The sequence below is a fragment of the Caloenas nicobarica genome, chromosome 1 (genome assembly GCF_036013445.1).
Source record: "Caloenas nicobarica isolate bCalNic1 chromosome 1, bCalNic1.hap1, whole genome shotgun sequence".
Lineage (NCBI taxonomy): Eukaryota > Metazoa > Chordata > Aves > Columbiformes > Columbidae > Caloenas > Caloenas nicobarica.
Genome location: NC_088245.1, coordinates 42,285,011 through 42,301,282, shown reverse-complemented (window position 1 = coordinate 42,301,282; position 16,272 = coordinate 42,285,011). Strand labels below are relative to the sequence as shown.

The window sequence follows — 16,272 nt, the reverse complement described above, 5'->3', positions numbered from 1 at the left end:
ACACTGATGTCTTTATCCATAGTACCATGATTATACAGTACGTTATTTTCAATGTAAATTCCACAGTCTGTCCTGCTTGTATTTTTGGAGTCTTTGATGACCAAATGTTTTGAATTGTGAAGGGTGGTTGTGGCTGGTTTCACACAAAAGCATATGTGGGGTCCATGTGCAGCCCTTCTAAACTTCAATATTAAAACCTATCAATTAATGCTGGGGCACATGTGGAGTTACCACAGTATCATTGCTGACAACATTTTGAAGAATATGCATTTAAATTAAGGTACTCTGACTTTCTAACTCAAGGGATGAAATAATTTGTAGAATGTACCATCATGTTAGTTATATTGCTACTGTTGCTTATACAGTATTGATTGTAGATCAGAAAAACTTTCCGCTCTTTAATAATTAGGCTAATGAGAATTCCCACACATATCCTAGATTGAAGACTGTTGAGCTTCTTAACAACTTAGTGCTCTGTCAGTAATACCTCGCAGGGTGAGGTTTTGTGAGAACTCTCTCATACTGCCTTTGCCTTTTGGAATGTCTCTCTTCTAGCAGTTCTTTAAACGAACAATTCTCTGTCCTCTTTTTGTAGGAACATGGTTAAATAACACAGCCTGGGAAGGAGAAAACGGGAGAAATAATGGCTGTGTCTATTAGAAGTAGGTTGACAGCCTTACACTGCCAACCTGATGAGCACGGCCTGGGTTTTGGCATTTACTGTGTTTTACTATGTGGAGAAAGAGTAAGAAGTCTGGAAATGTCTTCCTAAATTGCTTTTTAAAAAAAATCTAACATATTACTAGAAAATTCCGTCTTGGAGAGGGGGAGGGAAGAGGTTTTGGTGGTTTGAGCCTTCTTTCATGGTTTAGGATGTCAGAAGAATTATAGCCTTGTGTTACAGACCATTGCTTTGCTAACTCTGCACTTTTGTGGCCTCATAAACACAGTAAGTAATTCTGCTTTTTGTAAAGATTCCATTTACATCTTTGTACATCCTTTCTGTGGAACATAGGTTGCCAGATGGTTAGTCTGAGCAAGAATGAGGGTGCTCATTAACTGAGTAGGATGAAGAAAACACAGGAAACAAGGGGAGGCTTTTTGGAAGACTGCTTGCAAAAGAAATAAATAGCTCTGTTGGATGAGGACCTTTGTCACTCTTGGTGAAGAACAAGGCTCTCTCTAGTGACTTAAAGCTCTACAGTTAACAATTTGTGTCATATGAAGTGAGTTAAATGGAATTCCTAATCCTGCTAGAGCAAGAAATTTCCTGAGCTTTAGTGGCTCTAGAAAGGAGATGTCTCCCTTAGATCTCTCACTGTATCTTAGTTTGAATCTTATCTGCTCTGACTGCAGGATTCTTTCATGTGCGTTTTGTTCCTAAGGATGGAAGAAACATTAGACCTAAGTATAGTATAATGTGCATACGTAACAAGATGGTAGCAGCAACAGGTTTTGCAATACACTGGAAGTTGACAAGATTCAGAGAATTATGAATCACAACTTACTTCAAATATGATATACTGTAAAAGGAGCCTTGATTATGAGTTTGTCTATTACTGCTTTTTTCTTTTTTTAAAAAAAAAGATGCTGTGCTTTGTGTCACTTGTGCAAAACCAGAAAACTATCCAGAAGGCCATGCAGGAAATTGATAGTGCAATTCTTGAAAGTTTTAAGGCTCATGGAAAGCAGAGGCCAATGAAAAGTTATTTCCAACAGGGATTTCAAAAGAAATGGGCAGGGAATGAAGACAGGAAGCAGGAAGGCCTTTCAACCACCCTAAAATTGGTAAAACCTGCCCCAGGACATGACCTGCAAAGACCTGTACTTGGGCTAGTTAATGAAAGAATATAAGTGCATCTATGTCTATTGAGAAAGTGAGTTAATGATAATAAGAAACAGTAGCAATACTTACTGAATTTTCCTTGCAGCACCTAAGAGTCGTCTCCAGAACCGTTTACTCTTTCACCTGGCACATAAGGTATGATGTTTTTCTTCACTCATGCTTTGTCTGTTTTCTTTAAAATTGGGTAATGTGTAATTCTTGCTGGCAACCTGGCAGAATAATTAAAATGTCTGCGGTGGCAGGAGAACAAACGTTTTCCACAGCCACCCTACTCTATTCAAATGTGGAGGAGAAAGAAGTGTGAAAACATGATCTCAGAATAGATGTCCTCAGCATGTATCTAATGAAAGTTTTACCAACTCGCTTCATGTAATCATACAACAGGAACCTGATGGCATTTTTGATCATGAGGAACTTGGGACTTTGAATAGAGTCAGAGATTTAAAGCCACTGCTTTCTTTGAAGTGTACCAAGTTTCCCTGACTTGCAGCCAATATGCTATTACTGGTCTTCCTAAGTCATTCAGTATCCAAGAAGCAATATTGTTTATAGCATGAAATTTAATTTAACTTCAACAAAAATTAAATGCTTATTTCACTTGCTGCACATAGCTATGTTCCCTTAAATTTGGTTTTGTACCATCCTGTATTATACTTAACAAGTACTGTGCTGCTGAAGAGACCGAGTTTTGAGTGGAAGTATAAATCCTGAATGTTAGCTTTGATGTCAGATTCTCTTTACTTAAATCTGTTAGTTTAAGAGAGAAAATTTAAAACATTTTATGTAGTGGCACTAGCACTTACAGAGAAGCTGAATAATTCCTATTTCATGTAATTAGTCTTTGGAAATAATGGCGTTTATGAAACTATGAAGCCCACTGCTGTTCTGTTAAGCAACTTCTCTTGCCTTTATATTGGAGTATCGTTTTGTGACAGGCTCAAAGGGGGAAGAAACGGATTTGGCAAAAACTGAGCAGGTAAATGAAAAACAAATATATAAGATAGAATTTTTGTGTAAGAAAAATTCATAATTACTGTTGAATCAGCAGAACCAGCAAAGGGAAGCACTGGAATAAATTATTTGAGTAGACTGATTAGGTGAATAGCCTCAACATTAGTATTGTAATACAAATATAACAGGTATGTTTAACTCTGCTCCTTAGTTTTACCCTTGTGTGTGTTATGTGCTATACAGCAGTGCTTTTAAAAACAAACCATTTAGTTAAAGGAACTGGAATTTTAAGGGATTGATGAAAGAAAATTTGTTAGTGCTGTAAAGAAGTCTTGTGAAAATTAGTGCTGTTGTGTTGGTAAGTCTTGCATTTTTCTGCTGTTCGTGAGAAACAAGATTTAGATCTACAGACAGGAAAATTTCTGCTGGCTTGATCAATAACAGTCAAATTTTGTGTTACAAAATTCTGTCTGTGAAATAATTAATTCAGCTCTTCCTCTCTTATCCATCAAGGCATGTGACCTGTAATTATGTCTAAATCACACCTTAAAGGGAAATGTGTACTTAGTTTTAGCCTCACATTTATCTAGTTTCACCTGATCTGCCTCTTTAATGTTTGGCTTTCTCCACTGGTCAAATTAACTTTAAAGTAACAGAATTTTTCCAGATGTTTAATATGAGTCATTTATTTTTTGCCAGCAAGGACAAAATCAATCCAGCTAATTAACAAAGCTTTTGTTTTCTCACTGAAGTCTTCTGAGAACGTGTCACACTTTTTTTAGTTCAGTGATGAGAAGAAACTGATGAGCTCTCACCAGAACCTGCAAGACATTACAGAAGACCAGCTTAGCTTGGCATCTATCCACTACATGCGGGCCCACTACCAAGAAGCTATTGATATCTACAAGCGCATTCTTCTTGAAAATCGGTGGGCATCTCTACTCTAAACCTTATTTCAGCATCTCTGATACTGTTGGTGTTTGAATTCCATTTAGCTGACTGGTTTCTGAAAGTAGGAATTTTCCCCAATTACTGTGTCCCTTTCCCACCACAAAATGTGCACAAGTTGCAGCCCCCTCAATTTTGTTCATTGCAAATCATTACTGAAAAAATGCATGTTTAAAAAGAAGTCTGCTCTCTGATGCTTTCTTTTAGTGATATTTTCATGTAATTCATTCTGAGATCTTTTTTTATTTTCTTATTTCTTCTGAAATGATAAGATCCATTAAAATATATTCAAAGTTTCATGTACGTATTAAATATCTTTGCACGTATTGCACAGAAAATCCTGTGCTGCCATGCCAAATACAGTGCTCATGTTCTGTGCATTTCCTTAGTGTGAAGTTGCCACCATTTCCCAAATTTGCAAACCAACAGTTTTGTAGGTAATTCTCTAAAGTTGCAGTAGCTACCATTAAAAAAGCTAATGTGGATTGGGATCTGTGCAACCTTACCTAACAAACTAGAGCTCTAAAGATACCTAATAAGCATTTCTCAGTAACTCAGTTTTTTATGTGTTTGTAAAAGATGTATAGACATGTGACAGCTTTATCACTGATTTTAATGTTCTGTAGTATAACTATCTGGTGGGATTTAAATGTTCTCTTTAATCCTCTTTCCTGCAGGGAATACCTGGCTCTGAATGTATATGTGGCCCTGTGCTATTACAAACTGGATTACTACGATGTATCACAGGAAGTGCTAGATGTTTATCTTCAGCAAGTTCCTGACAGCACCATTGCTCTTAACCTTAAGGCTTGCAACCATTTCCGACTTTACAATGGGAAGGCAGCTGAGGTATCTGTTGGACAGCCCTTCAGTTCACCTTTAGTTTAGTTCAAGATTCCGTACAGGTTTCTTTTCCTTGTTATCTGTCTAAATCAGTAATGATGATTATGGCATTTATCATTGTGTCCTTCTCTTAGGAATGCCACCTATTTTAGCTTCCCTGGTATTAAACCATCTGTTCATGTGTGCACAGTGGTCTTACAGTTTCCCCAAGTCACTTTTGACCTTGTGTCTATATGTATTATCCAATTGCTAAAATCATCCCACAGAAGTGGGAAGGCAAAAATCTTCTAGTGACCCAACGCTGCCGGAGATGTCTTTCTGTCAGCTTTGGGGCTCATATGCCCATTTGTGCTTGTGTGCTTTTTTGTTTTCATGTTAAAATTTTGTAATGTATGTAATTCCAGGCAGAGCTCAAGAACTTGACAGACAGTGCCTCATCGTCTTTTGAGTTTGGCAAGGAGCTTATTAAGCACAATCTGGTGAGTAATGTATTTCTCGGATTTGATAGGAACTACACTCACTTGTAGAGCTTATCATGATGATTCATTAAATGGAATATTTTGGGCATTGCAGAGCCAGTTTAATCTCTCCTGCCATATAAGTACCATTCCTACCTGTATAATCAATATACTATCAAGTGTATTGTTTTTCCTGGCTTTTTTCCCAGTGAGTTTGAGACTGTGTGAAAAAAATAATGATGTTGTTGCTTTTGCCCTCAAAGGCATATTAAAATAATTTATGTCCTGTAGGAATACCTTTGCAAGATACTTTGTGGAGCCCAGTCAATAAGGACACTGTAGAAATGAGTCAGAATGCATGACCTGGAACTCTTATTTGGTACGACAACAGAGTGAATGGAATTAAGATAACTCAGAAAAATGGTCTTGATTCGAAAAGTACTTAATAAGGAGTTAATAAGGAAAAATATGCTGATAAAAGCCAAAATACTCCTGTGTTCTACAGTAAGAGAGTCACTAATCACTTGTAAATTTTCCCTGTAAGTGGTTTTAGTACTTTGCTGAACGACCAGAAACAGTACATTGCTCTTATTTAATGATGAGCAGTTGCTTGCTTTGTTGTCTATCAGGAGTGGTCACAACAAGCTAACACTTTTTTTCCCCAAGAGTTAAAACTGCTTTCAAACTGGACTTTCGTAAGTTAACATTCTTTATTCGAATGTTGGTCTTTTTGCCAGTGGTTTATTGAATGCCAGATTCTGTTGGAGGAACTGTCCTGTGAAACTGAAGTATAAAGAATTGACTGCTCCTGATCATTTTAGGATCTTGTGGCATTCTAAATAAATGTAGAGTTGTTAGTCTATTTTTTTCATATAAGCAAATTGTAAATCTGTATGTGTTCCACTCACTCTTGTCTCAGACCCTATTATTCTTTAAAATCTTTGATATACAATGTATCACTGCTTTGAGCTGCTAAAAGTTAATCTTTATGGATGGATTAAATACTTTATATTCTTCAGAACAGAGCTTGTCACATGTCATAATTCTATAGTTATATTAAAGCAGAGATTATGCTAATGCCAGTACCACTGACCTTTTCCTGCTGTTAATAAAGGAATTTAAGGATTAACTTCCTTGAATTAAGAGCTCATAGACAAGACTTTGATACACAGTTATCAATATGCTGCTTTTCTCTGCAGGTGGTGTTCCGGGGGGGAGAAGGGGCTTTGCAGGTCCTACCTCCCCTGGTTGATGTTATTCCTGAGGCAAGACTGAATCTTGTGATTTACTATCTCCGGCAAGGTAAATACGCCTTCCTCTGGCTCTTTCATAGTTTCAGGGATGACATACATTTATCTGATCTCAACTATTCCATGAAACAACTTTTTTTTCTTTGCAGTAAAATGTAATTTATTTCATTTTCTGTTCCTCTGGAAAATAGTGGTGTAAGAGTTCCCATGGCTTGCAGAGAAGGGCTTTAATTGTGTGCAGTCAAATAAATCTACTTCAGCGGAGGACTGGAGGTTCCTTGGGTTAGAGTCATAGCATCATAGAATGGTTTGGGTTGAAAGGGACCTTAAAGATCATCTAGTTCCAACCCCTATGCCATGGGCAGGGACACCTTCCACTAGACCAGGTTGCTTAGAGCCCCATCCAGCCTGGCCTTGAACATTTCCAGGGATGGTGCATCCACAACTTCTATGGCAGCCTGTTCCAGTGCCTCAGCACCCTCATAGTGAAGAATTTCTTCCTTATATCTAATCTAAGTCTACCGTCTTTCAGTTTAAAGCCATTACTCCTTGTACTATCACCTTGTAAAAAGTCCCTCTCCAGCTTTATTGTAGGTCCCTTTTGTGTACTGAAAGGCTGCTATATGGTCTCTATGGAGCCTTCTCTTCTCCTCTCTCTTCTCCTGACTGAACAACCCCAACTCTCTCAGACTGTCCTCACAGGAGAGGTGTTCCAGCCCTCTGATCATCTTCATGGCCTCCTCTGGATTCACACCAACAGGTCCATGTCCTTCTTATGCTGGTGACCCCAGAGCTGAACGCAGTTCTCCAGGTGGGGTCTCACAAGAGTGGGATAGAGAGGAGAATCACCTCCCTTGACCTGCTGGCCACATTTTTTTTGACGCAGCCCAGGACATGGTTGGCTTTCTGGGCTGTGAGCGCACATCGCTGGCTCATGTTGAGCTTTTCATCAACCAACACCCCCAAGTCCTTCTCCTCAGGGCTGCTCTCAATCCACTCTCTGCCCAGCCTGTATTTGAGTTTGAGATTGCCCCAACCCATGTGCAGGACCTTGCACTTTGCAGGAGATGGCTTTGGAGGTGGCGGTGTTTATATGTTTATAGAGAGAGGATCTATCCTCTGAATATATGAGAATGGTAGGAATGTGTCCTGTGAAGGCAAGGATGACTTATTTCTGCGAATACGGCACAAACAGAATATTGGTAATATTAACAATTATTGTGCCCAATAATATTGTTAATACTAATATATGTTTTAAATGAAGTTCTGTTTACACAGAAGCAAAGCACATCTTCTGCATCACTTAAAAAACACTTTTGTTTACTCATTCACTATCAACCTCGCAGTAATTTTCATTAGTTAGGTTCATTTCTTCACTGTGGTATACATGTGACTTGCATACTGCCAATGAAGGCCAAGGGGAATTAAGATTAAAACCTCTTTCCTGCTTAGGCCAAGTTTCCATTTGAAAGTCTTGCTAGTGTAGCAGCATCAGTTAAGAATGTGAGTAATCATTACTTCTAATGACTACAGCTGCCTCTCCAAAACTTACAAGGTCTCTGATAAAGGTAGGATTGTGTTAAGACATGCTCTGAGCTGGAGTGATGGAAGCACAAACATGCATCTTATTTTTTTTCAACTCTTTAAGGTAGTGACTTTTAGCAGGGTTTCGGGCCAGGCATCCAGTCATAATCTGCTCCGTTGAGATTTGCTAGAGCTGTTGGAGCCTGAAGAACATAGTTCTGTGTTGATGGCCTACACTGATGAAAATAAGGGCTGCTTTTTTTTGTTGGTGAGCTGTGCTAGCAAAAAGTAACACAAAATCTATTTCTACTAAAAAAAAATATAAAAGAAGGGATGACTTTTGGCTAGTCCAGTACCTTGTGCTAGCTTAATACATGACTGTTGAAGGGAAGAGATAGGAAAGCAGAGAGGTTGAATGGGAGCCTGGCAGCTCTAATGGATATTTCCATAAGTCACCCCGGAATGCGGTCCCCACATTGTATATATGATATGTACTAGCAAAAAAAAAAGAAAAAAAAAAGTTTTATTTGATAAGGCTTGTTCTTATAGGCAGCTGGTATTATGCAGTATTAACAAAATTTTCCAGTACAAAGGGCATCTGTACCAGATGAGACCATAGTGCAAACATCTTTTCTGATTTAGGTAAAGTTTAGGATCTTTTCAGCTTACTTATTTCTTGGGTGAGAAGGAAGTTGTTTTTTGAATTCAAACTTCACATTTAAACTTTTATACTAGTAATGTGTTTTGCTTGTTAGAATTAGGATCCGGTAAGAGCTGCTGGACAGATTTTGATACATTGATAAGGAAAAGATGAAGTTTCCCTTCAGAATCATGTTACTCTATCCTCCTTGAGGGGTAAATAAATAAGAGAAAAGGCAGGAAGATGATGGATTTATTATCTTGACTTTGTACTGTTGAGAAGGCAGCCACTGGATTATGAACCAGGGAGCCAAGTCCTAGGAAAGTACTAAGAAAACTGTAGTAATAAAGAAGCTATTACTCTCTCCATGTTTGTTATTTGAGTTCTGGAAAACCATCACTATTGTGATATAAATTCACAGTGATTTATAGTTACCTTTCTCCTCATGTCTAAATGCTTTATTTTTTAGTCTGTGACTACTGGGCAATGTTGTAGAGGATGAGTGATTTGTTCTAATACAGCGTGCTATAGGTTGTCATGAATTCTAACGTCTGCTATTTCAGATGACGTGCAGGAGGCTTATAACCTGATTAAGGACCTGGAACCTACAGCTCCACAGGTAATTGGAAACTGATGTCATGGTACACAAAGGCAGAGGTTATATGTTGGTATGAAATCTGCCACATACAAAACTAGTATCTTGAGGACAGCTTACCCCATTCTCACTTTTAAAACTCGTGTTTTCCATCTCTTTATCAACACTAGACTTAATGTGCATGCATAAAGAATTATGTATGAGCATAAATGAGTACTTATTATGTTTATTGCTGTACTACCTGAAGTGACTAGGAATACAGCTCTGCTGTGTGCAGACTTGATTCTAGTGAGCTGACCATTAATGCACAGATAAAAGCCCTATTTCAACTACAGCTGCTTGTCGCTTCTGCCCTGGTAATGGTTGCCATCCTGCAAATCTACTAGCTCAGATGCTCATGTGGTTTGTCCTGAAGCAATTTCAATAAAAATAAGATAGATTAGATTAAACAGTTCAAATAATAGGTCTTTTCTAATTCCATCTCACTTTGGCTGCAATGAGTGAAAACTGCAGTGTCCATTGGCTGCTACTGTAATTTTCTTCTGTGGCTGTTCTAACATCTTTAGTCTCTGATTTATTCCTCTTTGCAGTTTATTTTCCAAAGGTCACATAGCTGGGCATGAAAGGGACCTTTCATGAATCTGTGTGAGGATTAGATGGAGGGAAGGAAAAGGAAAACCTGAAGAACACAGATCTGGTGATTCTCTGCTGAGGAGTGTCTTCCGCTGCTGCTTTTCAGTTCTTGCATTTTTTGGTATAGTAAGACTTACTTGGACAATTTTGTGCAGCTATGGGTCCTTTAGCCTCCATTTTCCCCAGATATGTGTCTAATATAAACAACATAGTATCCTTGATCACGTTTTAAAATGAGTATCTGTGCTTTTTTCCTTTTTCTCGCACTTGTAAGGAACTCCCTGCTAAGACTTGCAAAACTACTTATGTATCCTCCTTCAGCTCTTCTCAAATTGCATCTTTGTCATGACGTCTGTAGGATAATAATTTGGCATCTGTAAGAGACTTGGCGTGCTAAAATGATTACTTAGCATACCAACTAGTACTCTCAGATTGTTTCTTTGCACTCCATTGTTGGTCTGTGTATGTGTCTCTCTTTCCATGTTCACATCTGTGGCAGGGCTGTCCAGGTTTATCAGGAGTGCCTATTTCAACAGCTTTATAGCAGTAACTCTTAATTGTAAGATATGAATGAGACAAATGAGTCTGTTACATGCTGAAAAAAATGCTTGCTCAGAGAAGAATTAAACTATAGTTGTATCTCATAGTAGAGATTACAGGATACCCTAATCCTATTCCTAATTTCAGTAGAGTAACATGAGCACAGAGCACCAACCTGTTGACATTTTTGCCATGATGCTACACATTTTGGAGCAAGGATGGTAGTGGTTATGGTTAACCAGTGTGTGTAGTTGAAGTGGGATCTGTGCATTAATATAACAATATTGCACTTGATAATTGGTCATACGATGGAGGGCATGATAGTATGTCATGGTGTTCCTTCTGGTGCATCATCTTTGAGCATAAGACTTAGCAAAAAACACGCTACCCTTTGCATCCCACATATTTAGCAGAAGTGAGTAGCTAACAAGTGGAATGGACTTTTGGGGGCTAACTTTATACTACTATGCTGAAGCACTATCACAGCATCATAGTAACCAGCTACCTATTAAATTGAGTTGGCATAGAGCCGAATTTAGGAAGAAAATAATATTCAAGTAAGCTTTTATGTGTCTCCTGAAATCTTCACCTTGTCTGATCCTTTTTACTTTTTTTGGTTTTTTTCAGGAATACATCCTCAAAGGAGTGGTAAATGCAGCACTCGGATATGAAATAGGCTCGGTGAGTGAAGCCCATGAGGTTCTCCAGCTTCTCCAACAATAGGTTGTGAATGGATCAGTAGGGACTGGAATGGAGTGAAAGAGGCAGTCATTTCTCATTTAGATTGCAGGATCTCTGAGTCTCTTTAATCTTCCTCTGTACAGTACTCAGTCGAGAACGAGAGAAATGCAAATCTCTGTTGATAGTCCTGACAATATATCAAGCTGCATCTGGCTTCCCTGTCATGCTTCCAAAATACTGTTTGCTTTCTACAGTGTTCTTGTGCATCTAGGCACATACAGTGGTACATTTACCTTTTCTTTTTTTACTTCAGCCCTAGTTTGTCTTTTAGTTGCCCCCTACCTGTTCCTCAGGGTGTATTTTCACTGTGTATTGTAGCATCAACTCTGGAACTCATGTTGGATTTTTTTGCCCTCCTAGAGAGATCACCTGAAAATTGCTCAGCAGTTCTTCCAGCTGGTGGGTGAATCGGCCAGCGAATGTGGTATGTTTGAAATGTTCTTTCTCCATTATGTAATCCCTCTTACAATATCCAAATATATACCATCATATCTTTGTCTAACTGCTGACTGTTAGCATGACTTTTGCTAGGCATTTTGTTGCTATAGTATGAGTAATAGAAAGTGTAATTTGGAGTCTAAAACAAGTTTGCAAGTTTAAATTAGAAGGCTCAATTAATTCCAAACCTTGCTATATGAATTTGGCTGTAAAAGAGGCTATACTGCAAACTGCTAGTTTTCACTGATAGACATTTTGGCAGCTTGCCTTCAACTAATAATCCCCATTGTGGAAACAGAAGACAACAGCCTAATTAGATGAAGTGTATGGCTGAAACTTCACAGGTACAGAAACTCACAGGGACAAATCTAGGCCTGCTAATGAAAACCTATCAAGTATGTAGATTCCTAGCATGAAGTGTGTCCTGGAACTGACGGGGATAAAAATGTGAAGAGGAATTTGGCTACAGGGAGGAATGGAGGCTCTGGGACTAACTCCTTAGTTGAATCAAAAAACAAAATTCTAAAACCCAACAAAAAAAAATTGATAGATTTTCAATATTTACTCTTATTTATCCAGTAACAGAGCAAAACAAGACCTTGTCTTCCCTTTCTCTTGCCAAAGTAAATCCAAAAATCCCAAATCAAAAAAGCCGGTAGTTGGAACACAGAAATTCAGATGAAATGGGGCTTCCCAGTTTCCTTTGTAAGCATTGTTAGTGGGACTGTTTCTTTAGGTAGCTTATGCATGTTTATGGTGTGACAGCTTGTGGTCCTCAGAGGCAGAATGTTGTCTCCTGTGTCCATGGTCACTAAAGAGGAGCTCAAGAGACAGAGCGGCAGCACTGATGAAACTTGCAGAAATACTGCTGAGCCACTCTGTTCCCCTTGCGGCCCTCATACCATTGAGATCGTGCAGCAGAGAGCTTCATGTTGGAAGGCTGGAAGTGGTTCCATCGCTGAGCGTTCCCTAACGCATTCCTCTTGCACTGAGGGTGTCCCTTTGGAGTCAGGATCCCAGCTAACAGAAAGAAGCGATATGAACTGTAGTAGTGAAGGATTGGGTTAGTGGGCACATAGCCAACTGAGTTTCTCAGGCCAGTAAAGTCACAAGGTGATTGATACAAGGGTGGTGGACCTCTTAATGTCCATAACAGTCAGGCAGTTGTGATGAGTGACCACAGCACACATGGATAAAAATAATACAGAGATAGTCTGAGAAAAGATATCCTGAAAAGAGGTATAGCAAAGATATAGGCCAAAACTGAATTTGTTAGGAGGCTAAAAGTCTTAACTTCACTGTGAAATATTTTTAAACCCATATGCAAAGTAAGAGAGGCTGAGACTGGAGGTATGGTTGATGGGGAAAAAAACCAAACCAAACAAAAAACACACACATACAAACACAACAAAAAATAACAGAAATGTAGTCCAATTAGGAAGATGGGTTAATTGAAAAAAATGAGTCTATGGGAAGGATTGCTTCCAACTAAGGGTAAATGGAAACATTAGTACTGCAAGCATCTTATACTCTCAGTGCATCTGTGTAAAAACTGTTTTGTCATCTTTTTAAAAACTTTTGGGAGAAACAAGATACAGAAGAGCAAACAGTTCAAGGTAACTCCTCCTTTAAAGGCAAAATAGTGTGAGGGTTTTTTTGTATCCTCAAATGAAGGACAGGTGGAGATCAACAAACAGTAGATAAGAAATAGAAAAAGCAAACAGAGTTCAATTTAGACAGGACATAGCAAAAAGGCAAACACATGAAGACCAAATATGTAAGTGTTTTTATACAAATATTAGATGTTTTACAGGAAAATGAATAAAGTGTAACACCTGGTTTTAAAAGAGGAAGCTATAAACCTAAAATAACTTAAAATATGATAAGAGGAAGGTAACATGTAGGATATTGTTCCTATTTAATTTACAATGGGGTATTGCTAAATAGATTATGCCAGTGGAGAAATGGTTCTAGACATTATAGAAACCTTCCCTCAAAATAAAGTAAATACCTTTTCTTTATCAGTGAGTAACATGAAATTCTTTTAAATTACATGCTCAGGTAGGAGACTCATCGTATTGAGGATAAATTATTCACCAGCCAGCCTGGGTGGGAACAGTGACTGACATATTAAAGAGACTAGAGATTTTATATAGACAGATAATTAAATAATAGTTGAAGACTTCTGTTGACCTAGTAAATGCAATGACATGGCATCATACAGAGAACAAGTTTTTAAATGCTGTTTTCATTCTTTCTTAGAGAACACACAACTGAACAGGTGACTCTAGACCACTACAGAGATTACATAGAACCTGATGTGAAATTTTATTATGAAAATCCAATTCTGTTCCAGTGATCTGAGTATAACCAAATTCAGAATCCATCCATTAGCAAATACCTCAAAACATTCCACAGTACTGCTTTCAAGAGGGGAAGATACAAAATAACCTTTCTCATTTCTAACAGAAAATTTTCAGTGAAGTAGCAGTGAAAAGGATAAAATGCACCTGATTTCAACACTTGAAAGAACCTTTTGTTTCTTTAAAGAAAGGGCTTGTATTCATAATTAATGAGCTATAGGTGACAAATCATGACATGACTAGGTTTGCTAATGGTACAAAATTACCCATAGTAGGAAAAATGAAAGCTTCCACAATGACGAAAGCTGTGGAAGAATATATGAGGCTGGGTAATAATATGCAAATTAGATTTATCTTTGATAAATGTGAAGTAGTACATGGGGGGAAAAGAAACCCTTAAACTGTATTTGCAAAATTATCAGAGAAATTGAAGAGAATCTTAGGAATTGATGAGGAAAGAGAGAACAAAACAAAATAATTACTGCATCCTAGTATATGTGGTTCCCTTTCTTGAATACTGTCTGCAGTTCTGTTTCTTACATTTAAAAAAAAAATGGTAGGACAAGCAAGGGTACAATGAAGACAGCAAAGATGCTCAGAGAGAGGAGACAGCTTCTTGAAGAAGTAGAGATTAAATAAAGGAGGACACATGGGTTCAAGCTGGAACACAAGAGGTTCCACTTAAATTTGAGAAGAAACTTCTTCTCAGTGAGGGTGACGGAACACTGGAACAGGCTGCCCAGGGAGGTTGTGGATTCTCCTTCTCTGGAGACATTCAAAACCCGCCTGGACGCCTTCCTGTGTAACCTCACCTAGGTGTTCCTGCTCCGGCAGGGGGATTGGACTAGATGATCTTTCGAGGTCCCTTCCAATCCCTAACATTCTGTGATTCTGTGATGGCCTGGAAAATGATGACTGAGTTTGATTATGTTCACAATACAGAACATCACAAATGACAAGGAGAAGAAGAATAGTTACTGTACCATAAAGGACAAAGACCGTTGAAATAAATCATCATGCAAGACAATTAAAACAAACAGCACAAATTACTTTTTCACATAGCACAACTTATTTGACGTAGAATCTTGCAAGAACCAGGAGGTATAAATAAATTTGTAGAAGAAAAATCCATTGACTGTTTAACACAAATTTTTCAACGATGATCAGGAATTCCTCAGTGCAGATTGTTAGAAGCTGGCAGAAACTTCAAAGGAAGCAGCATTACACACCACAGCATGTATTAGATGTGAAATCAGAATCTCTTCTTTCTGTAGCTGTGTATTCTTACTCAGCAAGCTTCTAAACCAGACGGACTTCATATCCAATATGATCATCTTTCTGTTCTTGTGTAACTTAGCATATTAGCCACTATGTTATACATTTGTGGTCATTTTTGATCTGCTGCATTTGTTTTGCTGGATTTAGAATGGAGAAGAGAATTCTTGCTGTTTGGATACTTGCGCTTTTGCTAAATAGCCAGCCATCCTATTGAAGCATGTAAGTCATGCTTCAGCACTTCACACTGTGCCAATCCTTGCAAGGAGCCAGTACCACTAGATTGTCTGTTTAAGATCTTTATCAAGTCAGTTAGCTGCTTTGCAGATTTATGTTACAAAAGTAGGTTGTGCTCGCCAGAGTGAGGAAATCCTATGCTCTGTCTTTGCTCGCAACTGGGCCTACAAGGCTTCTGATTTTAATGTAGATTATCCAAAATTAATGTATTAAAATGAAGATATGGAATATTTTTTTTAAAACCAGGTCCTGTCTTTCTGCCTTGTTCTTTTTAACTGTAGAAATCCTGTGACTGCAATAAGAAAAAAGCAACATCAGGCAGTTTAGGAAGAATACGGTGTCGTGTATTTGTAAAGTCATTTGGAGTCATCATTTAAGTCCTTTGCTGTTTTTAATTAGATCTCTGACTTGGATGTTGAAGGGACATAGAGCAAACAGAGATAATGTGAAAGTTCATGTTTCATCTCATGTTGGAAGTTTACTTTAAGAGGAGCAGGGACACCCAAAACAATAAATAAGCAGGAAGCACTTACAGTGTAGGAGTCAATATTCACCCTCTAGCAGCAATAAATAACACCTATAACAGCATATTGATTTACCGGGTTTTTTAAAGCATAATAGAAATTCTTAATCCCAATTACATGAAATGGAACTGTCATTACAAAGAAGCATATAAGTAGATTTTTGTAGTTACTTATCATGCTCTTCTCCCAGGGTCACAGCTGGGTGGAAAATTAATCTGATCAGATTTCTGAGCTAAGTTAAGGAGAAAATGAGGCAAGAGGAACATTAGTGAAAGTAAATGAACATTAACATTTCCACTAATTGTGATGTTTCTGGTGCTTAACGTAAATCTTACGAACTGCCCTAAAAATACTGCAAGCATAATAGAGAAAAGCACCCCTTTGATTTTCAGTGGTCTTCTTTTAGGACCAAGTCAGGCATATCCAGTGTTGGGCAGGAGGAATGAAACATTTCTTCTGGACTTTG

The 16,272-nt window shown here is 38.1% G+C and overlaps 1 protein-coding gene across 1 annotated transcript in view; it reads left to right on the top strand.

Annotated features, from left to right (window-relative positions):
* The window catches only part of IFT56 (intraflagellar transport 56), a 47,696-nt gene that overhangs the window by 12,722 nt on the left and 18,702 nt on the right, over positions 1-16,272 (top strand). Inside the window, exons 5-12 of the mRNA XM_065640966.1 lie at positions 1,932-1,981; positions 3,580-3,725; positions 4,423-4,594; positions 4,993-5,067; positions 6,246-6,348; positions 9,024-9,079; positions 10,856-10,909; positions 11,330-11,393. Coding sequence (XP_065497038.1) covers positions 1,932-1,981; positions 3,580-3,725; positions 4,423-4,594; positions 4,993-5,067; positions 6,246-6,348; positions 9,024-9,079; positions 10,856-10,909; positions 11,330-11,393 — 720 coding nt within the window. The remainder of the gene's footprint in view (positions 1-1,931; positions 1,982-3,579; positions 3,726-4,422; positions 4,595-4,992; positions 5,068-6,245; positions 6,349-9,023; positions 9,080-10,855; positions 10,910-11,329; positions 11,394-16,272) is intronic.